The sequence below is a fragment of the Desmodus rotundus genome, chromosome 6 (assembly GCF_022682495.2).
Source record: "Desmodus rotundus isolate HL8 chromosome 6, HLdesRot8A.1, whole genome shotgun sequence".
In the NCBI taxonomy this organism is placed as follows: Eukaryota; Metazoa; Chordata; class Mammalia; order Chiroptera; family Phyllostomidae; genus Desmodus; species Desmodus rotundus.
In genome coordinates this window covers 159,583,109-159,607,268 of record NC_071392.1, presented here as the reverse complement: position 1 = coordinate 159,607,268, position 24,160 = coordinate 159,583,109, and the positions used below count along the sequence as shown (strand labels likewise).

Here is a 24,160-nt window from a genome sequence, read left to right as displayed (position 1 = left end):
ATTCTTGAGCTAAAAGGCGAGAATAAAGTTGAACTTTCAGTGTTTCTTCTGAAATTCGGTCTAACTGCCAGGGGCTCCTGTGGCCACCCTGCCTCTAACGGCCTGGAGTTCCCAGCTCAGGGATATCTGCTGCAGGAAGCCCACTGAGCAGAGAGCCACGAGGCGGCGCCTGGGAGGGCCTGAGGCCCCTCCCGAGGCCTCTGTGCTGCAGCAGTCTCTGGCCAGGGCAGCGGGTCCACCCCTGCAAGAGCTGGAACTAGGTGTCGGCTCCTAGCTCCCCCCACAGCCGGGAGGCAGACCCCCATCAGCCAAAGCCATGGTCGGTGTAGAAGGCCCTCCCAGAGCACTAGCCTCTCCTGCACTTATGTCTTGACCATGGACAAGACTTTACTCGTCAGTCCTTGTCACTAGACTAAGGAAGGAGGTGGCTCCATCGGATTCTGGAGTCTGAGCCCCAGGACAGGGTGCCTACAGGCGGTGCTGGGAAGAGGGCCCAGCAGGTGCCCTGCGAGTGGGGAGGGGAGGGGCGGGGCGTCCCAGGGAGAGCCTGGCCTGGTTCCCTGGGTGGGCGTCAGGTGGTGGCAACACTGAGGGCTTGGGCGTCAGGGTTCGGCTCTGAGCCCCGTCTCAATTTTGGGGAGTTTGAACCTGCATAAGAAAGTCCCATCTCCAGCTGCAGTTCGACGTTTCCTTCCACCGCGTCTGTTGGCAGCAGACCCCCGTGACGTTGGGAGGACCATGAAGGGCAAGGTCCAGGCAGGACACGGTCCGGTGCTGCCCAAACTCTGCTCTGCCTGTGGTCACTGGCTCTCAGGTGGTGACGAAAGACCAGCCACCTTTCTTACATTCCCCTGTTTTTCCACGCGTGTCCCGTGGGTTCTGTTTCGTGCACTTCAACACCTGAGACGGGGTCCACAGGCTCCTCGCCCCTGCACAGGAGCCCCACAGAGAAGCCCAGCACCAACAGGAGGCCTCCGCCTGCCCAGCCCTGCGGGGCGGCCGCGCTCCCTGTCCTCCAGGAGCTCGCTGACGTCGGCCGTGCGCTCCTCGAGGCCAGAGCCCGCGTCCGCCTCAGCGCCAGCGCCAGCTGGAGCCCACAGCGCTCCACGGGGTCCTCCAGCTCCAGGGGGCACAACTGTGTTTTCATCAGAGCTGATGTGGTCCGTCGCCCAGCGGCCTCCGGAGTGGCTGGTGTGCAAGTTCTCAAGCCGTTTGCGTCTGTGTGAGCACACTGCCACCAGTGTGGGGGGCGGGCTGTGGCTGCTCGCAGTGGTGGCCCAGGCAGGGCGCCCCTGCTCTCCTGGCCTGGCCTGGCATTCCAGGCGAGGGAGGGAGGTTGGGGGGATTAGCTTTCGGAGATGGTGACTGGGTGCCTGCATTCTCCATGTCACCCACTGTGACGCATTGGAGTGTGTGGGGGGCGGCTCTGGTCCTGAAGAAGGCCGGCTGACCCGGCGGTGGCCTGGGCCCCTGCTCTGCAGCTCTAGCGCCAGGAAGCTGAGTGCAGGGCCCAAGTGGCACATCTCCTTACCGCAGAATAAAGGGTTTTGAACCAGAGGGTCGCCTGTTCGACTCCCAGTAGGGGCACCACACATGGATGTTTCTCTCCCTCTCTCCTTCCCTTTCTCTCTAAAAGTAAATAAAATCTTAAAAAGGAATTGTGGGAAACACTCTGCTTTTTGTTCTTCGTTGTTTTTAGACAAGGTAATTTGCTACCATGTGTTACCATTTTGAATTTTAATAATTGGGGTCTTAAGTCTGGTCACCATTTAGCCTCTGGCGTGTGTAGGAGGGGACCTTTGGGACAGAAGGAGGGAGGCTTCTCAGCTGGAAAGGCTCGGGCTGGCTTCAGTGGTTCGTCTCAGCTCTCCACAGCCGGTGGCTGGGCCTGCTCCGTCCCTGGTCCTGGGGGCGCATCCACGCCGCCCCCCCCCGCCGCCCCGGGCTGCCTCGGGAGTCTTCTGTTGGCAGTGGATGGCCAGGGGCAGCAGCTCCACCCTCTGCGTCCTCTGCTGGGTTTCCAGGGTGTCCAGGGCTTGTAGCCTCCTTCCTCCAGTTCCCCGTGTAAAGGACAGCACCCTGTTGCCACTCCAGGGGACACAAGGGGCCCTTTCTCTGCAACACAGAGCCGCTATTGACCCTCACGGGGCCTGAGCTGAGCCAGCAGCAGTGGTTGGACGCCTGTGTCTGGGTGGGGCTGACATCCCCTCCAGCCCTGAGGCTCTGGACAGCTGGACGGTCTGTTCAGCCAGGTGCCCCACATGTTCTGATAACTTGTCAACGGCGCCATCTAATGGGAAGGCACACCCGCAGTGCGAGTGGGTCAGACTACGGACAGTGGGGTGGGAGGGGTAGACTCTCTGCCCCCACTGGGTGAACGAGCATGCGTGCCCGCCTTCTCACTGGCAGAAAGCCCACCTGGCCCATCCGGAACCCCCGGGGCCAGCCTCCCGGAGCTACACTTGGGGCTGTCTCTGAAAGGTGAGAGAGGACGGGGTGTCGGAGTGCGCCTAGCACTGGGTGGCCTTGTCCTGTCCCTGCTCAACCTGAGCAAGCCCTGGCTTCCCATGAGCAGAGCCACAGGCATGGGCTGCCCGGTGCACAGACCTGGCACACCAGGCACGCCCCCTCACTGTGCCTCTGGGCAGCGCTGCACTCTGCCTGTGGCTGCTAGCTGGTGTGGGTGCGGCCCCAGCCCCCATGTGCTGCGTGTGCCCAGGCACTCAGGCCTCCCAGTGAGAGGGCATCACAAAGTGGGTGTCCCGTCCCCAAAGGCCAGGAGGGAGAGCTCAGGGTGGGAGACCCTGCCCTCCTGCCCTGCGCCTGTCTCTTCCCTGCTGTGCACCCATGGGCTCCCCTGGAGAACGGGCCTGCACGTAGGGGTCTATGGGGGTGGGTATGGCAGCATGTCCCGGGCCAGCGAGGTCCACCTTTCCCTGCTCCATGTGGCTTTTTTAAGGTCCCTCCTCCCTTCCACCCGGGCCCATGCAGGCAGCATCGTTTCCATCCCTCCTGCAGCCCTGCCTGTGCCTGCCCCACAGAGCTCCTGGGCCCACCAGGTGTGTAGGGAGCCTTCAGGGAGTGGGCGCGGTTCCCTTCTAGAGCAAGACATGACCTGGCTCCTCTGGGTCATGGCCAGTGGCAGGGACCTGTCCTGGGACAGCTGGGGCCCTGGGGGTGCCCCTTCATGGGGCTGGTGTCCCCTGTCCCCCAGACCTCTGAATCTGCCACCTCCCTTGGAGTTGGTGTTGCTGGGGCCCAGGCCACCCCTGCCTGGCCCTGACCCTTTATCAGGACCTTGGCCAAGCAGCAGGGTGTCACCTGTTGGCCGCAGTGGGGTTGCCTGTGCCTCCCACAGCCGGGCTGATGGCTGCGGGCTCTGCGGCTCTGTCCAGGACCTCTGTATACCCCCGTCTGGCACAAGCACCCCGCAGGCCCCTGCTGTGCCTCCTCTGGGCACCTCTGGCCGCAGCTGAGGTTTCTGTGAGCACAGCAAGTGCACGGCTGTGGCCACTGTGTGCCCCAGACCTGTATGGAAGCACCGCCAGCCTGGCAGCCTGTGAGCCCCATGCCAAGAGCGGAGGGCCGCCCTCCTACCCCCGCCTGTGGCCCTGACACTGCCCTAGTCCAGCTGGTTTTCAAGGAGGGGGGGAAGGTGGGCGGAGCTGGAAGCTTCTTGGTTTTAGAAGATTCCAGAAGGAGGGGGATGTTGAGAGGGAACACAGAGGTCAAGGGCTTGGCATGTTATGCCGGGGGCCCGTGGGAGCAGAGGGCCCACTCCCTTCCTGGGAGCAGAGTGAACAAACAGGGGGGCCAGCGTGGAGTCACCCTACAGTCCCTGCAAGTGTGGCTCTTGTGCAGTTGGTTAGCTGAGGGGGCGTGGGTCTGCACTTTCCTGGGGAGGCTGCAGCCCTGTGAGTCAGAGGAGAGCTAGCGGCCCCCCCAGCCCCCAGCCCAGGGCAGGATGGGCGCACGGCACCTCCCGCTGCCCTCCGTCCAAGGGGCCTGTGTCAGGAGGGCTGGGGAGATGCCCGTTGAGGTCTGCTCTCAGCCAGGCCTCGGCACTCTGAAGGGGCAGGGACACAGCCAGGGGTCTGCAGGCGGGGGGTGGGGGGACACTGGGGCACCACACGGAGCTCCAGGGCACTGGTCTGCAGCCTCTCTGATGGGCACGGGGTGGCTCAGAGGGACAGTGGTGCTGGGCTTCCGGAGACCCTGATGGGTGGGCCCCCCCCGTGCCTTTCAGGGAGGAGTCTCGTGCTTAGACCCGGAGCCAACCCCTGAGCTGACCCCAGAAGAGAAGAGGGTCCTGGAGAGGAAGCTGAAGAAGGAGCGGAGGAAGGAGGAACGGAAGCAGCTGCGGGAGGCAGGCACGGCCCTGGCCCAGCCCCCTCGGGCCCAGCACTCCAGCGCCCAGCTGGCCCTGGACTACCTCTGCAGGTGAGAGGCTGCAGCCTCGATGGGGACTGGCCAGGCTGCTCCCCGGGTCTCTGGAGCCCTAGGAGGGACACAAGCCCTGGGGACCTGGTTAAAATCCGGCTCTCCTGGGACTGCCAGTTGTGGGTCGCTTCCCAGTGTCATTTCAGGGGTCTGGGGGCTGCAGACCCTCTGCAGCAAGACTGCGTCTGCTGAGGCGGGAGGGGCAGCTGCTGTGGGCTCTGCTGGGCGTCTACCCCTGGGCTGTCTGTCCCCATGAGGGCTGGGACTCTGGATGTCCACCAGGCAGGAGGTCGGGATTTTCCGTTGAAGCCGACGACTTCTCTGCGGGGACTGCACCTCTGGGAAAGTTGCCCCCTTTCCTCCATGAGCCCTTCCTCAGCCTGTGGAAGCCGCAGTTTGCCAGTTGGGCCAGGCGGAGGTGGTCGGGGTGCGAGGCAGGCCGTGCCCCTGGGTCACAGGCTCACTCTGCAGAGCGGGTGAGAATGGACTGGCGTCCTGGGGGCAGCTTGTTCTGGGTCAGGTCAGCTTCTAGGCAGAATGAGGGGCTGACTGAGAGGTGACATTGCACAGGGGTCAGAGGCATGTGACCACCCCACGCCCGCAGCCTGTGGCCCCAGCCAATTCCTCGGGCACCAGAGGGGACCTGCCTTCTGTCCCTCAGTGAGGTTTCGTGTTCCAGTGAGGCCAGGAGAGGAGGTGGCGGGGAGCCACCGTTGCTGCGGCAGGCCTCCTGGGCACCCAGCCCCTGCTCTCTGGGGGTGACTGAAAGCAGGAGCCACTGCCAGAGTGCTGGGTGGGAGAACACTGGAGGACAGTGGGGGACAGGGTGGGAGACACCAGGTTTAAGAGGCTGAGCCACCCAGGGCCATGCTGGTGTGAGGCCAAGCCCAAGTGGGAATTGGGGCCAGCGCTCTGGGGGGCCCTGGTGGCCTGTTCTGGCCCAGAGCCTGCTCTGTGGCAGCCACATGAGGCTCCTGGGGCCCCAGGCAGACAGGGTCTGCGCTTGGGTGGTGTGTGCTCCTGAGGTGTGTGAGTGGAGGGGACCAGCCCGGCCTCCCCACCCATCCGAGTGGAGGCAGGGAGTCCACGGCCGGAATAGTGGGTGCGCACCCTTCCCCAGCTGCCCTGGCCGCTGGTGCCACCGAGTCCCAGACCCACGGGCCTCCCCTGACCCCGGGGGTCACTTGAGAGAGCCAGCCCTGCTGTCCTGGCCAGAGTGCCACCTCCGGCCAAGCAGTGAGGCCAGGCGCCGTCCAAGGCACGGGGCTGGGAAGGCCGAGGCTGCGTTCTGTGATGCTGACGTCTGAGCAGCACGGACCACATGGCCCTTGGGGCCAGGGCTCCTGGCTCCTCCCCACGTTCTCTGTTCCCCTCTCTGTCCCCCTCACTTCAGAACGGTCAGGTAAAACCACGGGGTTGTCGAGCAGGCAGGAAATGGCCCCGGGCCCTCTGGCCCTTCAGTTCTGGTTTGGCTGAGGACCGCAGCAAGTGTGTGGGTGCGTCCTCCCACCCGGGCCCCTGACCCTTCTCCATATCTGCACCCTGGGGCTGGGAAGGGCCCCCTAGGACCCCTGCGGACACCCTCCGCCAGCCCTGGCCAAGAAGAGGCTGCCCAGGCCAATCAGCGTGCACAGACACCCTGCCCCCCACCCCCCATCCGGTGCCTGACAAGCCCTGTCCTCGCCTCCCCAGCTGGGCCCGCAAGCAGGAGGACTGGAGGTTTCAGAAGACGCGGCAGACCTGGCTGCTGATGCACATGTACGACAGTGACCAGGTATGTATGCGGGTGCAGCCCCTGCCCCTCCCTCTCTGCCCTGGGCCCCCCGGCGAAAGCAGAGCTGGGCGGAGGCGGACTCGAGCACACCCCTGCCCTCGCTGCGCCCAACGCCCCGGGCCAGGGGCGTCACTGGCTGCGCCTGGCAGTTGGTCTGGGACCTGCAGACCCAACTGCTTGCTATTCTGCGTTGAGAGAGTTCGCAGGCCGTGGCGCTCGCCGTTTCAGGGTTTTCATCTTGGTGGATCCTGACTTCTCTGCTTTATAGTTGCTTCTGGTGTCGCGTGGGAGCAGTCATTGCCTCGTCCAAGTTCACAGAGGTCTTGTTTATTGATAGTCTATTTTTACTGTATGGTTTTTCCATCACCACTTAGCCCCCTGGACCCCCTTCCGTCTCCACCCAGCCCGCCCCCCGATTTTTCCGTGTGCTGAGCCGGTTTTCTAACCCAGCCCCCTGTCCTCACCTGTGGACATCCAGTTGCCTTGGCAGCTTGTGGGAAATCAGTCAGTTTGTTTCTGGGTCCTCTGCTGTGTTCCATGGTCTGTGTGTCTCCATCTTCTGTCTGTCCTCATGCCTGGCCACCGGTCTTCGTTGCTGTAACTTTGTGGCAGGTGAGGCACTGACCACATTTGAAATGGACTCCCGGCCCCTTGTTTTCAGCCTGTTCCCTCACTTCCTGAAGTGACCGCACGGCCGTCCTGGGCCTCAGGTGCTTGGACCTGCCCAGTCAGGGGTCACGCATCTATAGCTCCTAAAGGTCGCACTGCTACCTTTTCCTCAACTCCTTGCCTTCACACACATCAGCCCCGTGGTGACTTACTGCATGTCACGGTGCCAGCCTCTCGAACGGGGCTGCAGCCTGGGCTCAAGGACGGCCCTGCCAGCCCTGGGGACAGTGGAGCAGGCATGGCATGGGCCCTTTGCAGGTGCTGCCTGGCCACCCAGGCCCCTCAGTCCCTGGCGCCAGGACGCTGTGGGCTGGACAGTCCCCTCGTGGGCACAGGCCAGGACCTGGGGCCCACTCCGCAAGCATCTGCTCCTCTGGGCTCAGCATCCGCCCCCAGGCCTCCCACTGGCCTGCTGAGCAGCCTCTGCCACCTCCTGTCCAGGTCCCGGAAGAGCACTTCCCCGCCCTGCTGGCCTACCTGGAGGGGCTGAAGGGCCAGGCCCGTGAGCTGACCGTGCAGAAGGCTGAGGCCCTGATGCGAGAGCTGGACCAGGCGGGCACTGCCGACCTGGGCCCGCTCCTGTGGGCGAAGACTCGGCGCGTGCGGCAGGTGCTGCAGCTGCTCTCCTAGGGGTTGTGGCCGCGAGGGCCCCTGCCAGCTGGGGGGACCCCACCTCGGACCGCCTCCTGCTGGTGGGGACAGCAGGGTCACCAGCAGGCCTGGGGCTTCTGGGTATGGGGCCCCTCCTCGCCAGAGCTGCTGACAGGCAGCCACAGGCTCTGACCCCTCACGGTGCACGCACCCTGTGCAGTGGCCTGGTTCCTCCCGGGGTCTCAGGGAGCGGCCAGAGCCTGCTTCCCACCAGCTGTGGGCCATCCATGTGGGGCCGGGGACACCCCAGGTTTGGGGCCCTCACATCGGTCTGGCGGCCCCTCCTGCACGGGCCATGTGTCTCCTGGCCACCGGCCTATCCTCGCCAAGCAGGCCAGACTTTGGCTGTCTGCCACTCACCCCTCCTCAGGCCAAGTCCGGCCTCACTGCCCTGCTGCAGGGAGGACTGCCTATGTTTTCAATAAAAGTGGCCCCTGCCGACCCTGGCTCGTCCTGTGTGGTTTGTCCTTACTCGCTTGTAGGTGGGAAGAGGGCTTCCCGAGAGGGTAGCGTGCCGGCCACAAGGCCACTTGTAGCTGTGGCCTCCCCAGGATGCACCCACGGAGCTGCTGGCCTACCCTTCCTCTGCAAGCAACCATTCACAGGTGGCAGCAGGGACACGGCATGGCCGCCCACAGCCTCCCCAGCCGGAAACACTCCTGCCATCTGCATGAAGACGGGACCTGCTCCTTGTCCCCAGAGGTGTGCATGCATCAAGTCCCCAGGAGACCCAGCACCAAGTGCCACAGGCTGCGTTTAGGGCCAGTGGGGGCAGCTGTGGGCAGCAGGCCTGGGCGTGTCCACACAGCAGCCTGCGGAACCCTGGAGGGGCAGGGTGGTGGGGGCATGGTGCTCCCAACACTTGCCACCGGGCCTTTGACGCCCCCAAACGAGTCCGGGGCGGGTATGGGAGGAGGCAGGGGCAGGGCCCTGTGACTTCTGCAGAGGACGCAGCAGCCACCTGGTAGCCAGGACACTTGCCTCTGGGTCATGGTCCCGTGGGGCAGTCCCGTGTGGCGGTTGGGTGGGTGCTCAGGTAGACAGCACAGGAAGCAGAGGGGAGCCTCCCCCACGAGCATGGCTCACAGGTCTGGTACCCACACCGTGTTGTGGGGTCGCAGTGGGCACAGAGCACGGAACTGTGTGGTGCGACCTGGTGACACTGTGAATGCCAGCACTGCCCTGGCCTGGCGGCTCAGTCAGAGCGTCGTCCCGATGCGCCCAGGTGGGGGTTCGACCCCCAGTCAGGGCACAGATAGCCAACCAATGAATGAGTAGATGAGTGGAACAACAAATCAATGTTTTCTCCTTTCCTCTCCCTAAAATTAATAAAGGTAAATTTAAAAAAAAAAAAATGACAATGCTTCCCTGGCTGGTGTGGCTCAGTGGGTTGAATGCCAGCCTGCAAACCAAAGGGTCGCTGGTTCGATTCCCAGTCAGGGCACATGCCTGGGTTTCAGGCCAGGTCCCCAGTAGGGGGCACATGAGAGGCAACCACACATTGATGTGTCTCCCTCCTTCCCTCCCTCCCACTCCCCTCCCCATTTCTCTAAAATTAAATAAAACCTAAAAACAACTTTAAAACGTGACACTGCTAACGAGCAGTGAGTTGTGCGGCAGGCCTGCCTGTAGATGCTTCATTCCAGGCTCAGGCCCGGACCTTCCTGTGGACGTCCTGAGCCTGGCTGGCCCCCCCAGGTGGCCTCGGGGGGGAGCCACCACATCGGGGAGCACTCCTGAGTGGCAAGAGTAGGACCCTGAGGGGGGTCCCTTGCTGACCACTTGGGGCCTTGGCTCCCACTCACCTGCAGCCCAGAGCCCTGGTCTCTGAGGGTCACAGCGCCCCACCCCATCCAACACCCAGGCCTGCTGGCCCCCTGCTGTGCCACGCTGCAGCTCCGGAGGCCCGGCCCTGCTCGCTGGTGTGCCCAAGTCCTGATCTCACACTCACACCAACAGGCATGCTTGTGTGCATGCACACACGTGTGCACACGCTCACACACAGTCACATGCACACATGGACACACGCCAGGTATAGAGCCAGAGGCGCTTTGGGACAGAGGCAGCCACCAGGCCCTCTGGGACATGCGCTCCAGCCCCTCGTGTTCCACCCTGTGGGTGGCCAGTGGCCACCCTGCTGGCTCCTGATCGGCTGAGCAACACCTGCCCGGGAGTCCTGAGAGCAGAGGCCACAGCCTGTGCGTGTCCTGGAGGGCTTGCTCACGGCTTGCGGGCCGTGTCACTCTGGTTCTCATGCAGTAGCAGGCCCCTGCAGTGTGGCTGGGGGCCAGTACCCCGCAGCCCTAAAGGCCCTCCCCATGAGCCTGGGCGGCAGGGGTACTTGGCACAGGCGTTCAGAGGGCCCACCCGTCCACTGCCTCGGTCCTGGGTGTAGCCCCTGTGCCCCTGCCCAACCTGCAGGGCGCTGGCCCTGTCTGTGCAGATGGTGGGGTCCAGGCCACATGAAGCCCCTAGGACGGGGGGCATCATGTCCCACCTGTGTGGCGTGTGGCCAGTGGCCACCCCCCATCTCGGGCCCCAGGTGGTATGTGAGATGAAGCAAAACAGCTGCTCGCTCTCCGTTTTATTAAATTCTTCTCCACGTGAGATGGCGCATGGGTGCTGCCTAGTGTGGGGGCCTGGCTACTCACTCCCATGTGGGACCCCCAGCGCCTCACTGGCCTGTTTCTCCATGGGGGAGATGGGGGGAGAGACCACAGAACGGGGCCCAGTGGGGCCCAGGGCGTCGGAGGTGAGGGTTTCACGGGCCAGACAGACTTTGAGGAGGAGAGGCGGCACCAGTGGGCTGTGGGGGGCAGGGGGCAGTCCTGGTACAGACAGGGGCCTGGGGGAGGAGGGATAGATGAACAGAGGTCAGGGCCTGGCTGTCCTGGGAGACAGGAGGGAGGGGATTGAGTGCCGGGGTGTGGGGGCCTGAAGGTGGGCTGCCCCCATGGGACCTGGGATGGGCTCGGCCGAGTGCACAGGCACAGCTCTGCAGGGGGGCTGCAGTGAGGGACTATGACCCACACCCTCCCCAGGCCCTGGGAGTCTGTGCAAAGCACAGACCAGACCCCTCGGTCAGCGCCCCTGGGGCCTGGGCACTGCGCACAGGGCCTGGGCGGGCGGCCGCATGGTGAAGGCAGGGGCAGGCACAGTGTCCAGGTCCTCAGGGCAGAGGCCGGGCGGGGGCAGCAGGCGGAAGCTCTGCAGGAGGCCAGCAAAGAGCAGGAACAGCTCCGTCCTGGCCAGGCTCTCCCCAACGCAGACACGACGGCCTGTGGGGAAGTCGAGGGCCAGAGTAGGGGCTGCCCAGGGAGGCCAGGGGAGGGCAGCCTGAGAGCCAGGCCTGCAGTGACGGGGACCCAGGTCAGCTCTGGGCAGGCAGAGTGGGGGTGGCAGCAGGGAACGAGCCTGAGGTGCCTGGTGACCAGGCCACCTGGGGGTGGGGGGTGTGAGACCCCAGGCCACTTGGGGGTGGGGTAGTGAGACCCCAGGTCGCTGACCCCGAGGCCGCGCACCTGCAGAGAAAGGCAGGAAGGCCTCCGGCTCCACAAAGTGCCCATGGGCGTCCAGGAAGTGCCCCGGGTTGAACTGGCGGGGGGTCTCCCACTGCGTCTTGTCCAGGAGCACGGAGTTCAGCAAGGGGACCACGGGGGTGCCCTGCAGGTAGGGCAGCAGGTGGCCAGGCTGGGTGCCCTGTCCACCAAGGCAGGCCCCAGACCAGAGCACCAAGAGAGAAGGTCCTGGGGGCCCCCCAGCTGGCTGGGGCAGGGCCCATCCCCTGGTGCAAGGACCCAGGTCTGCTGCTCTCAAGCCCCTCCCCCGCCTCCCCTGGGAGCCCTGACATCAGGTACCCCAGGGCCCCGCCCCCCGGCTGAGAGAGAGGGAGGGTGGGGGCCGGGCCCAGGGTGGCCCCACCTTGGGGAGCAGGTAGCCGCGCAGCTGGGTGTCAGTGGCCGTGCAGCGGGGCACGTGGGGCAGGAGGGTGATGAACCTCTGCACCTCGTGCAGCACGGCACTGGTGTAGGGCAGTGAGCGCTGGTCCTCTGGCCGGGGCAGCCGCCCGGGCCCCAGGACACGGTCCAGCTCCTCCTGCACCCGGCCTGCAGGCAAGAGGGCGGGCACCGGTGTCCCTGGGAGCCTCCCTCCCCGGGCCCTGGGGGCCCCCCGCCCACTGGGTGCTGGACAGGCGAGCGGCACAGCCAGCACACGCACCCTGCACACGCACCCTGCACACTCGGGTGCTTGCCCATCAGGAGGGCAGCCCACTGCAGCGTGGCGGAGGTGGTCTCCGTGCCGGCCATGACCATGTCCAGGACACAGGCCACCACATTGTCCTCGGCAAACAAGCCATCGGGGTCTCTCCCCTGCAAGGCGGGGGTGGTCTGGGCTGAGCAGGAGGCTGCGCCCATGGGCCCCCCCACCAGCCCTGAGCTGAAGAAAAAGGGTAAAAGGCTTGGCAGGAGCCCCCACTGGGTCCTGGCTCACCGCATCCTCCCAGCCGCCCCCCACCCACGGAAGCAAGCACGGGGAAACCCTATTTCACAGGTGGGGAGACAGGCTCAGAGAAGCCCTCCGGGAGGAGGTGGGGGATCCGCCCTGCCGTGGGCACCCGGGGATGGCCCCAGGCCTCCTAAGGGGTGGGGTGGGTCTCGTCCACACCTGGCCTCGCTGGACCAGGGCATCCACGAAGCTGCGCACGGGGCCTCCCCTGGGCAAGGATGCCCGGTGCACCGCCAGGAGGGCCCTCAGGATGGTGCGCACCTCCTCGATCTTCCTCAGGACTGGCCGGTGCAACTGGAGGAGGGCCCCGAGCCGGGGGTACATGTTGAACAGCTGGGGGCAGAGGGCAGAACAGCGGGGTGGCACTTAGGTCCCTCAGCCCGGCCTGCTGAACGGCTATCAGTCAGTCCTTCCGCAGCTGAGTTCACAACCCGGCTGACAGGGCTGATGCCACTCGCGGCCATAAGAGGGCAGCAGGCCCAGGGCCCCAGGGCCCCAGGGCCCCAGGACTCCACCAGCAGCCTGGACCCCTCCCAGGGCAGCAAGGAGGGGCCTGGTGACAGCACCCTGGGGGCTCCTGCAGGTGGCAGCAGGCCCTGCAGCCACACCTGCTCCCCACCCCAAGCTGGTGGGAGGGGAGAGCAGTGCCGCTGTGGGGAGCTGAGTCTGCAGCCAGCTATCAGCAGCTCTCCCCCCCCCCCACCGCCTCCGTGACCCTGACTGGGCCAGCTGGCCGGCATGCGGTCAGCGCACAGTAGGTGCCCTGCCAGCTGCACCTGCACAGTGTGGGCCTGGGGGCACGGGACGGAAGGCCTCCGTCTCTGAGGCTCCCATGTCTGTCTGCCCAGAAATGGCGCCACCGTCCCAGCCCCTGGTGGCTCAGTGAGTTGCAGTCAGAAATGGTGCAGCCCGCTGCTGGCGCAGACGTTCTGGGTTTGGGGGGGAATGAAGTGCACGCGACCCAGGACGCTCTGAGAAGCAGGGGCACGTGCACCACGCCTGTAACTCCGCAGGGCCCGCGTCCGGGACCCCTGGGTGCTCAGGGCCCCAGATCCTGGTCCCGCCCCCACCTCTAGGCAGGTGTGTGGAGGGGAGGGGAAGACCCCGGCCCGACACCCTTCCCTTCCCAGACTGCACAGGGACTGACCGGCGGCACGGTCAGCTGCACCGGGGGAACAGGACCAGTGTGAAACATGTGCTGCCTTCGTGGGCCGGAGCTCACTCCTGGGCAGGCACTGCCGGGCCCTCCCCACCCGTCTCAGGCTGGCACCAAGCTCCCTGCCCCCACCCCAAGGCCAGGGAGCAGTGACCTCTCACCTGCAGCCCAGGGGTCCCCAGGAGGACCATGACCTCATCGATGAGGCCCAGCAGGGACACAAACACAGGGTCCTGGTAGTCAAACCGTCGGCCGAAGAGGAGCGTGAAGGTGATGTTGGAGGGAGCCCAGCCGAGCAGGGCCAGGGGGAAGGGCTGGCCTGGGGGGGGCGGGGCAGGGGACAGGCTTCAGTGGGGAGGGCTCCCCGGAAGAGGGTGTTCCCGGCCCCCACTCACCTCCGTACTGGTCCAGCTGCCCCAGGAGGCAGCTCAGCTCCTGCAGGATCTTGTTGGCCATGGGCCCCCTCCCCACTCCCAGGCCGTGCAGGGTGCGCACAGTGAGCTGGCGGGTCGCCTTCCAGAGCTCCCCAGAGGAGAAGAAGACGCCTGTGGCCAACATGGCGGGGAGTTGCCCCTGGAGTTGCAGGCTCAGGCCTCGTCCCCTCCGGAGGTGCTGTGGTCCCCTGTGTACCATCCCCCTGTCCCTCCCCAGGAGCAGAGCTGGTGACTGCCCCTCCCCACCTGCCAGGAACCGCTTCCCCCAACATACACCTACCCCTGCCACCCTGGATGAGCTGGAAGATGGCGATGGGGGGCCGGTCGGCCAGCTCCTGCCCCGTGCCCACCAGGGCCTCCCTCACGGCCTCGTAGCCGGTCAGCACCACTGTCTTCTGGCGTCCCAAGTGCACAGTGAACACCGGCCCATACTGTTCTGAGAGCTGGCGGGACAGGTGGGGGTCACCCAGGGCCCCCGGCCCAGGCAGGGGCAGGTGGGAAGGGGGGGATCCCATGAGCAGAGGCCCAGGAGCCACAAAGGGGGAGCAGGGGCTGGGGCAGTGTGCAGCTGGCTCCCCGCCCAGAGGCCACAGGGAGGCAGGGGTGTGGCCTGCGTGGGTTCCTTTTCAGAGGAAACTCTCCAAGGGGCTTCTTGAGCCCCAGGCAGGCCACAGGGCTTAAAGGCTGTGTACTGGGAGCCCCTGGACCGCTAGGCCCCAGCGCAGGCGGGAGTGTGGTGCCAGCAAGCACTGGGTGGCGGGGCGGGGGGAGCCGCCTGTGCCTGTCCGAGTCCCCTTCTGTCCCCACAGTGTCCTTGCTGTCACTGCCCCCTACGGCCAGGGCTCGGCCCTCAGCCCTCAGCTGGATGCCCCTGTCCCTGTCCACTCTGCCCCCAGCACGCTGCAGGGTGGCAGCCTCTGGACCGAGACCCTGGTACCTGCAGCTTGGGAAATGGCTGCTTCAGTCCAGGCCACTTTGTGGGTGACCCTCAGCCCCTCCCCCCGCCCTCCAGACCAGAGGAGCCATGGCCAGCCTGCCGGCCCCCAGCTGCCCCTCTGGTGGGTGTGGGCACATGGGAGTACCGGTCCCCACCTCTCTGCTGCCCCGAACATGGCCCTTTCTCAAGGTCTCTTCAAACACTGCCTCTTGTAAGAAGCCCTCCTTGCTCTCTGCTCCTTCAATGGCCCATCTTCTTCAGTGTGGGGTGGGGTGTCTTTCTCCTCCCCAAAGCAGGGCAGGCACTTGGGCCCCCAGGTCCCCGGCAGGCCAGCGCCCAGCTGGACCTCAGACCTCCTGACTCACAGGGGTCTCAGATAATGGGGGCTCTGCCTCCCCAGATGGGGCGGGCTGCCCCCACAGCCACGGGCGCCGCCCTCTCACCTCCATCAGCGCGCGCTCCTGCCGGGCCGCCCACAGCAGGTGCAGGTTCCCGATGAGGGGCAGCGGGCGGGGCCCTGGGGGCCAGCGCGGGGCCGGAGAGGGGGTGCAGGCGCGGAGCAGCACCCAGATTCCCAGGAGCACCAGGAGCCCCAGGAGCAGCGGGGCCATGAGGACGGCAGTGACAGGGCCCCAGCTCCCTGCCTGGGCCCACGGTCCCGCCCTGTGCCTTGTAGGCCTCTGGGAGGGCGTGCCAGCACCCCACCCACCCCACCACCCCGAGAATGTGGAACAAGCAGTTTGCAGGGGACAGCCAGGCGGCTTAAAGTGACAGGCGTGTGAGGAATGTGGGGTCGAGTCTGTGCAGGGAGCAGCCGGGTGCTGCCTGGGGGCAGGTGTCCCGGCCCTGCACTGGGGTGCCTGCATGCTGCTGGAGAGGACACATCGCGGTGGCCGGTCTCTGCCCTCTGCCTTGGGCTCCCCATAAGAACCGGGACTCCCAGGGCTTGGGGACCCGGCCTAGCTCCAAAGAGAACAGCCTGCCTTCCCCGTGCTCCAAGCCACCCTCCTCGGGGCCCCACTGGTGCGAGGCATGTGGGCCTTTCCCAAACCCACCACCCGGTGTCCACCCAGCTCCCGTCTGAGGGACCAGTGGAGAGTACCAGGTGTGCAACCCCCAGGGCTGGCCCTCGAGGGTCTGTGCAGCAGACATCTCAAATCCCAGGGCCTTCACCAGGCCCCAGCAGCATCCCCCACCACCTAGCCCCTGACCTGAGCTCGCCCTGAGTGACAGTCTGCTCCTCGAAGCTTTGAGAGCAGTCACCTGGGGCAGGAGGCACCAGGCTGCGCCAGTGCAGCGTGGGCCCCTCTGCTCTCAGCCCCACCCTGCCCCCAGCAGTGGGGCCCACCCTGCAGCCATGGCTCGGCCCGGCCAGGGCTGTTGAGTGACAGGTGGCTGGGTTTACGAGCTGTCGTCTACCTGGGCCACACTCTTGTCCCCTCAACCCTGGCAGCCCGGTGGGAGAGACAGGGAGGCTGCTGGCCCCAGAAGCTGCTGGGCCTGCTGCAAGCCGCCGGCGCCGGCTGGAGGCAGCTGGAACCCCACCCCATCACACAGGCAGGGCGCCCACCACCGGGCCTGCACCTGGGGCGCCGCCCATGCCCCTGCAGAGAGCCCTGGGACTAAGGGGCCTCACCCATACCCAGCCTCGGTTTGTGCAGCTCCAGGGGTGGGGTGCTCACGACCTCGTCAGCAGCCTGTCGGGGGCAGAGGGCAGCTCACTGGCTGTCAGGGCTCCACGTCCTTAGGGCCAAGTGCCGCTACCAAGGCTGCTGCCTTGCGTGCCAGCTGGGGGTCCTGTCCGCTCAGCGAAGCCCACTCTACCCGGCAAGTGCTCACTGAGCGTCCTTGTGTGCCGGGCTCGGCCAGGAGGCAGGGCTGCGGGAACGGGTGGTGCAGGGATCCTGAAAGGGCCCCACAGCCCCGCAGGAGAAGCTGCGGCAGCAGTGACTTTGTCTCCGAAAACCCCCGGGGCACGGTGGGGACACTGGGAGCTGAGGGGGGCAGAGGGTCCGTGGGGGGTCAGGAGCAGAGCTGGTCCTAGGTTCTCCCGGAGGGGGCTGCCCTCGCGAAGCCTGGAGGCAAGAAGATCGGGGCTGGGATTGCTGGGCGGGGGCGGCCTGAGCCCAGAGAGTGCCTGGTGGGCACTGCAGGGAGGGGGGTGCTGCTGGCGTGGAACTCCGGGTCCTGGGCAGGGGCTCCAGGCCTTGGTGAGGGTGCGGGGCCCTGCGGGGGTGCCTGTGCGGGAACCATCCCGCTGAGCCGGTTTCCGGTGCCACCTGGCCCGACGGAGCCCCCCTAGGTTGGGCATCGCACCTGCAGGCCCAGTAGCTCCTCCCGACAGCCTAGCCCTGCGTCCCTGCCTTGTGGAGGAGGAAGCAGGGGCTCCTCGGAGAGGGGCTGGGGGAACCGGCAGGTCTGGGGGACCGGGGTGGGCCCCCGGAGCACCCACCACAGGCCTCGTCTCTGTACTGACCGCTTCGATGGGCCTTGGCTCTGCGAGCGCGGACTTCAGGAGGCAGCGGATGCAACCTGTGACCTTTGGGCATCAGAGTCACGCAGCTTTGTCACGTCAGGGGCGTCTGAGCCAGCCCAGACCCCAGGCTGGGGAGTGGGTGGGACCAGGGAGGAGGGAGTACCTGTTCCAACGGGGCTGACGCCAGACTGTAGACGCCCTGGGAGGTGACCTGGGACCCCCTACTGCAGCCCATGGTACAGACGACAAAGAAGCCCCGTGAGTGGGGGTGAAATACAGGGTGGGTACATCTGGAGTGGAGGGTGACGGAAGAAGTTTGCTTTTCTAATCTCCATGGTTTAGGATGTTTTCTATGACGAAATTCCATTTCTGGTGAAACAGAAACAGTCCAAACGTAAAATAGCAGCTCTGAACTGCATCCCTAACTGGGACCCCTCGCCCTGCCCCCAGCTCACCCAGAGTCTCAGGGCTCCCCGGCAGCGGCAGCGGGGCGGCGGCGCTCCCACCCGCAGCACAGGCCCTCGGAGCAGCAGCCAGGACGGAACCCACTCCCAGTGTCTGCGCGACTGGGAAGCAGGTGCGTGCACGGAGGTGAGGATGCGTTTGTAGGTCCTCGTCCGGAACCTGGAGAAAGTGAGGACACCTGTGTGCCCTGGGCCTGTCGTTGACGACGGTGCGGTCAGCTGGAGGTCAAGCTGCAGGGAGGGACGCGAATGCCTGAATGCTGAGTCGGGGGACTTGGTTGCCCGGTCTGTCGTGCGGCTCCCTCACGGGTTCTGAGCGGCACTACTGGTGAGCCGTCTTCGTTTCACCCCCCAGGGCGAGGTGGCTTTGTCCGCACAGCAACTTCCAGCGGAGACCTTCCTGATGGGGCCTCGGGGGAGGGACTCAGAGGCCGAGGCCCTGCTCATTCCGTCTCTCCTGAGACAGGCAGAATGGGCTCAGCCCGTGGAGCCCAGGGTCTCCCGACAGCCCTCCCGTTAATGGGACCAGAGCTCCAGGCAAAGCTTGCCAACGGGGCTGCAGAGGACCCTTCCCTGCGTGGAGAGAAAAGCACAGGGACGCAGTGCGCAGCCAGGGAGGCTTGGCGTCGCCACTGCCCCTCAGCGGGTCCACGCAGCTCTGCCTCACTGCCCGCATCTGTGAAATGGGCTAGTGACCCCTATTCCATGGTATCAGACGAGGACGGGGCCTGGCCCGCCGAGGGCCCTTCATGACAGTTCCCACAAGCCGGAGCTGTCGTGGCCCAGCAGTGGGAGTGGTCGGGGTCTGGCCCGGGGTTCAGTCTCTTCTGCCACCAATCTGTCCTCGTGAGCAGTCATGTGCACTTCTGGTGGTCAGTCTCCCCCCCGGATGAACCGGACAAGCTGGGCTGGACACGGGCTGCCGCCGTGAGTGCAGCCCCTGAGTGGTGCTGGGAACCAGGGGGCAATTGCTCTGAGACACCTAGACGTCTGGTTTCTAACGCACACCGGGGCAGCACTTCCAGATGCCGGCCCGGGCAGCAGGGCGGTTTCAGATGGCACCTTCCATTCACCAACGGTACGCGCCGCACCCTGTGGCCTCACACTGGGCGAGGTCCTCCCGTCACAGCCGTGGGGGAGTCGAAGGTGAGTCTCACCTGCTTGTCCCACCAACCATCATCATCGAAGAAAACCACACGTGGCCTTGGGCACTTTCATGCCTGCCGTTTGCATCTTCTTTTTTTGTTAAAGATTTTTTAAATTTGTTTTTAGAGAGAGGGGAAGGGAGGGAGAAAGAGAGGGAGAGAAACATCAGTGTGTGGTTGTTTCTTGCACGCCCCCTACTGGGGACCTGGCCTGCAACCCAGGCCTGTGCCCTGATGGGGAATCAAACCGGCGACCCTCTGGTTTGCAGGCTGGCACTCTATTCACTGAGCCACACCAGCCAGGGCCAAAATGCATTTCTACCCACTGTGCCGTCTGCAGAGTTTGGGGGGGAAAACAGGGAGGCAAAATGAACACTGATCCAAAGTAGTGGTTTTCCAGCAAGGAGACCCTTGACCCTGGGGACGTTTGGTGATGATGGAGAAGTCTGTGGTTGTCCTCTCCGGGGATGTGGGTGCTGCTGCGTCCAGTCGGCGGCCAACGTCCCCCTCTGCACAGGGCCGTCCCCACCCAGAGCCCCCTGAGGTGGAGAAAGCTGATCTGACCTCCTTCTCTTCGCTTGGCTCCACCGCGTAATGAACTGTGGGTTTTCAGTCCCAACCACAGAACACTCGTTAAGATGCTGCTTTCGACTTTACAGTGTGGACAGTAATTTTTTCCTGTCTCCAAAGTGCTTCGTGCCCTGAAACGAAGGGTCGCATGTAGACGCCAGCCCACTGTTCTGCGGCAGGACGAGGCGGAGGTGCAGCAAGGATGCAGGAAAGGAGACAGCCGGGAGCTGCATTTCGTTCTAATGGTGCCAGCTCACCTGTGCTCACAGGACTCTCTTGTGGGAACGCCAGCCCTCCCTCCCTCCCGGCGAAGGAGAGCTGGCTGGTGTCCCCCGCCAATCACGTTTCCAGGGGAATCTGCATTTACTGTCGAAACGGTGCGTCTCGGACAAAGGAGAGGGTGTGAACGGACCGAGTCTGGCTCAGGGACTCCGCGGCCGCTGCAAGGCACAGATGCAAAGGAAGCTCTAAAATAAATCCCTAGAAATGGGATCCCTGAGTCAAGGGGCTGCAGCTCGTTAGGCTCTGGCAGCTGATCCACCGTGACACGGAAGGTCCCAGTCCCCACTGACTCGCCCAGAGGGCGTCAGGAGGCGCCCCCACCTCCGGACCCGACCCCTGACTCTTGGTGCCCTGCCTGTCTGCTGCTCCTGCATTTCCTCCCAGGGGATGGGGTGGCCTGAGACTGAGGCTGAGCCGCCCCAGCTGGTGCTGGGTGGGCCGTCTCCCCAAGGCCGGCCCGCACTGTGACGTCATGAGTGATGAGGCAAGTGAGGCCACCCCACTGAGTGTGGGAGGTAACGCATACTGCACCCCAACACCAGCTCCTCAACAGCAACTTGGCCTCTGCGTCTGTGCCTGTGAATGAGGAGCAGACGCCAAGGGGTTCATTCGTCCAGGACTAGCCGCTGAATTCCTACCATGTGCCAAGCCCTGTGCTTAACCCCAGGGTCTCTGTGAAGCAGCCTAGCACGCAAGAGGGCTCCCCAAAATGTTAGCTTCTCCCCCACTTTTCCTATCTGTGCAGCTAAAATCCCCCACCCCAGCTGAATGAGCAATAATCATTCGCCAGGAACCACAGAGTCCATTAAAAGCTGGCTGCCAGCTCAAGGTCGATGATCCCCTAGGGCCACGAGGCCAGAGGCTGTGGGCAACCCGGCAGGAGGGGCGGCCCCTTTCACTGCTAAGTGGTTCAATCTAGTCAAGAGGAAAGCGCTTCTTGCTGGATAATAAAGCCACTGTTGTTGACAGCTCTGGAAACTATTAATGAGTAACGTGTGTGGCCCTGGCTCCAGTGTGTAAAACTGTTGTTTATGTGACAAGAACAAGGTGCAATTTCCCTTCTATAGTTTTCAGTGGGCACAGAGCAGCTGACTGGGTGGGTCTCCAGCAGCCCAGGGGCGGGGGTGGAGGGCTGTCCCTATGGACCCCCTGCCAGCACCTGCCAACACTGGGTGTCCACTCTGTGCTGTCCCACACAAGGAGTGGGCGCAGCCTCAGGCACCAACCCAGCAGTCATCACTGAAGACAGGATCCAGCAAGGTGCAGGGAGCCTCCTGGAGTGGGGGCGCACCCGAGCCAGGCCTTGAGGAGGGGACAGGCCCTGGGGTGGAGCAGTTGGCCGGCAACTCCCTGGAAGCCCCTCCGTGTCTGGAGTAGGCTTCTCCTCCTGATCTTAGAAGGAGTGGAAGTGCTGGGTCACACTAGGGACCTGGGGAGCCGGCGGGCGAGCTCTGTGCCCCGAAGGATGCCACGTCCCTATCTGAGGGTGCCCAGGGACTGGTCATCAGGTGGACGGAGCTGGGATGGAGCTCCTGGCAGGACTGCAGGGGGCAGACATTCTATGCGGGGAGACAGTGACCCACCTCCCCATTGTCCGGATAAAGAGGGGAGGCACAGAGTGGGGGTGCGCAGGGTTCAGGGCCTGGGGAGAGCTGAGGTCTCCACTGAGCCCTCCCACCGTTGTCACCACTGCTGCCACAAAAACAAGGAGTGACCGCCAGGAGCTGGCCTCTTCGTGATGCCCTTGTCCCTGCAAACTTCCCAGTGTCTCAGAAACAGGGTCGTGGCAGGAGTAATCAGCTACAGTGAGGTTATTAGGCGTACCCTAAGCCAGTTACTGGGGGGGATATCTGGAAACAGACATGCGCACAGGGGAAGCCCGGTAAGAGGGTAGGTAGACATGGGGGGATGGGTCTATAACCCAGGGAATGCCAAGGGTTGCCTGCAAGCCCCAGAGAAGAGGGGAGGCCTGGGGCAGGAGGATCCAGCTCCACTGGCACCTAGATCTTGGACTTCGGTCTCCTGTTGTCCTGAGCCGCCCCAGGAAGCTCATCCACGCTCCCTCCTTTACCATATTTCTCAATGGGCTGGCGCCATGATCAGGCCCTGGGACCCAGACGCTGGGACCACAGAAGACCGCAGAGGCTGCCAAGGACCAGCCAGTCGCTGCCTGCGGCTTGGTGTGCACTGAAGCTGTGTGTCCTCGGGCAAATTGCTGAACCTCTCTGAGCTTCCGTTTCCACAGCCGTGGGGTTGCCGTGAGGGTCTGCGGGACCGGGACTGGAGAGGGCAGAGGCCTCGCAATCCCACGCGTGATCAGGGCCTTTTAGAGCCGCCGGGGAAGGGGCGTGGCCTCGCGGCGAGGGCCGCTCGACGTGCTCGGCGCTCGCTCGGGACCTGCTCGGCGCTCGGCCGGCCGGCCTGCGTAAAGCGCCTGTCGCTCGCCGAGGCTCCCGCGCTCCCGCAGTCATGTCCACCGCTATGAACTTCGGGACCAAGAGCTTCCAGCCGCGGCCCCCGGACAAGGGCAGCTTCCCGCTGGACCACTTCGGTGAGCGGCGGGCGGTCCCGGGACGCGAAGGCTGCCCTGTCCGCGAGTCTCGCGAGACGTGCAGGACGCAAATCACTCCTCCAGGGTTGAGTCTGAGGTTTGCTCGTCTGGAGCCGGAGGAAGTCACGGCTCCGGGAAGAGCTGGGCTGCCCTTGGCCGCAGCACTTTCCGGCGGGCCTCCCAACGGGCCCGCTGGGTCGGCCGTCTCGGGGCAGTGCGCGTGTCCCGCGGGGCGGCGGTGCCCCGGGGGGCCGCTGGGAACGCGTCCGGCGCGGGCTCTGGGGACAAGGGCTGTATTCTCTTCCGCTCTAGGTGAATGCACGCGCTTCAAGGAGAAGTTCCTGAAGTGTCTCCGTGAAAATAATTTCGAAAACGGCTTGTGCAGATACGAATCAAAAGAATACTTAGAATGTAGAATGGAGAGGCAAGTACCGTTGACGGCGCCCCGCCCCGGGTCCCCCCGTCCCCAGTCCCCGCCCGGACGTTTCTTTCCCGAGGCCCTTGGGCTGCACTCAGCGCCTGGGCCCGCTGCGGGTTCCACGGGACCCTTTGCCGGCGGCCTCGCGCTCCCCGGGGCTTCCTTCCCTCCAGCCTGGGGTGCGGGGGGCGCTGTCATCAGGGTTCAGAGTCCCAAACGTGCGGACCGAGCGATGAATGGGCGGGTGGCGGCGGGGACCACGCATACGTGCACTGTGCGTTTTGTCTCGCGGCCTGTGCCTTGAGGACGAGAGGCTCCTTAGCAAATGGCGAAAGGCAGACGACGTACTGCACCCCATTTCTGACAGCGCTCCGCGCAGCGCGGACTCGCAGTGAGGACTGCGCTGACCTTTCCTGGGGAGCTGTGGCTGTTACAGAGCAGTGGGGGTGGGACTGCCCACGCCCAGGGACCCGGCCCCCAGGGGCCTTGCTTGCTCAGGGTGGGCCTGTGGCCAGCTGGCAGCCTGGACGGCACTCCTCACTCTCCTCACCAGCCCCTTGACGTCTGTCGGACTTGCAGGCAACTGATGGCACAGGAGCCCCTGGAAAAACTGGGGTTTGGAGACTTGATGGACGGAAAAGCCGACAAGCAGTAAATTTCCATGGGAGAACCGCCGGCAGGTCGTCTGGGACGGAGCGGTGGCCCTCGCCTGTCACCCTGACACCAGTTCCGAGGCGGTTCAACTGAGAAAGGGGCGCTGGGGGCACCCATGAAGCACCGTGACGGGCTCAGCCCACAGCTGGGAAGGGGCTCATCCTTGGAGCCTCCCCGGTTCCTCGGGGATTTTTCTTCCTGTTAGACTTTCCTCTCCCCCAAGAGTGTCCAGTTCTGTCTTTAAAGGCTCGTTTGGCAGAGACCCTGGGGAAGCCCGTGTGGGCTGAGGGGTCTCACCAGTGCGGGCCCCTCTCCGGGCTCCCCGGGTGGCACCCACAGTGTGAATGCGGCCATGCTGCGTGTGCGTGAAGCTCAGAAAACTGTCCCTAGCAAAGTCGTTTCTTTCCTTTTTTTTTTTTTTTTAACAAAAATGAAAAGGCAGAATCCAGGAGTATCAATAGTATGTAAGAAAGAGATGTAAAAAACTGTAGGTATGCCTGTGTATTTGTACAAAAAAATTTAGGAAGGACAGGCCAGAAACTGATGAGAATGGTCACCAGCCTGTAGTTCAGTTCTGACCGAACCACATTCATGTTCCGCAGGCTCAGAAATGAGCCAGGACGTGGTGGGCCCCAAAGGAGCGCCACCCGGGGCTCCAGTGTGCGCGTGACCGCCGGGCGGGGCGGGAGGCAGAAGGCGGGAATAGTGTTTTCACTAAAGCTACAGCCAGAGAGGCAGGGTCCCAGACCCCAGGAGTGTGTGTTGTTCGAGTGGAGTGTTCCAGAACTGTGGTCCCCGGGCGGAAATAGGAGTTACGGGGCGGATGAGAGCCGGGCGTGTCGGACTCCTGGCTTGCTGGCACATAACACTCGCTAGATATAGAAGTAGGTGTGTGTGTGCGCGTACACATGTATGTGTATATGTGTGTTGTCTGTTATGTGTGCTTGCGTGCCAACATTACAGCTTTGAGCACAGAGGGGCCTGGAAGTGGTGAGGCTCACGCCCAGTGCCCAGACCCTGGGTTCCAGCGCCC

The 24,160-nt window shown here is 64.4% G+C and overlaps 3 protein-coding genes across 6 annotated transcripts in view; 2 read left to right on the top strand and 1 right to left on the bottom strand.

Moving 5' to 3' along the window:
- Positions 1–7,980, top strand: part of CHLSN (cholesin) — a 55,639-nt gene extending 47,659 nt beyond the window's left edge. For all 3 annotated transcript variants that reach the window (XM_024576828.4, XM_071221824.1, XM_071221825.1), the window contains 3 exons: positions 4,247–4,440; positions 6,133–6,214; positions 7,325–7,980. In XM_024576828.4, the coding sequence (XP_024432596.3) occupies positions 4,247–4,440; positions 6,133–6,214; positions 7,325–7,513 (465 nt within the window). In that variant the 3' untranslated portion in view covers positions 7,514–7,980. The remainder of the gene's footprint in view (positions 1–4,246; positions 4,441–6,132; positions 6,215–7,324) is intronic.
- A 2,130-nt stretch (positions 7,981–10,110) lies between these two features.
- Positions 10,111–15,206, bottom strand: CYP2W1 (cytochrome P450 family 2 subfamily W member 1). Its single transcript, XM_053926808.1, has 9 exons — positions 15,011–15,206; positions 13,911–14,073; positions 13,592–13,741; positions 13,358–13,515; positions 12,200–12,373; positions 11,766–11,904; positions 11,456–11,640; positions 11,056–11,197; positions 10,111–10,812 (listed from the first exon to the last, which is right to left on the bottom strand). Exons 1-9 carry the CDS (start codon positions 15,176–15,178, stop codon positions 10,616–10,618), a joined length of 1,476 nt encoding a protein of 491 aa, XP_053782783.1. The 5' UTR covers positions 15,179–15,206; the 3' UTR covers positions 10,111–10,615.
- Positions 15,207–21,776: 6,570 nt separating this feature from the next.
- COX19 (cytochrome c oxidase assembly factor COX19) lies at positions 21,777–23,544 on the top strand. 2 transcript variants are annotated; one of them, XM_071221822.1, is made up of 3 exons: positions 21,850–22,055; positions 22,368–22,479; positions 23,053–23,544. In XM_071221822.1, exons 1-3 carry the CDS (start codon positions 21,974–21,976, stop codon positions 23,126–23,128), a joined length of 270 nt encoding a protein of 89 aa, XP_071077923.1. In that variant the 5' UTR covers positions 21,850–21,973; the 3' UTR covers positions 23,129–23,544. The 2 variants fall into 2 exon arrangements, with proteins under 2 accessions (XP_053783255.1, XP_071077923.1); XM_053927280.2 differs by lacking the exon at positions 23,053–23,544 and having other exon boundaries at positions 21,777–22,055; positions 22,368–23,040.
- Positions 23,545–24,160: the final 616 nt, after the last annotated feature.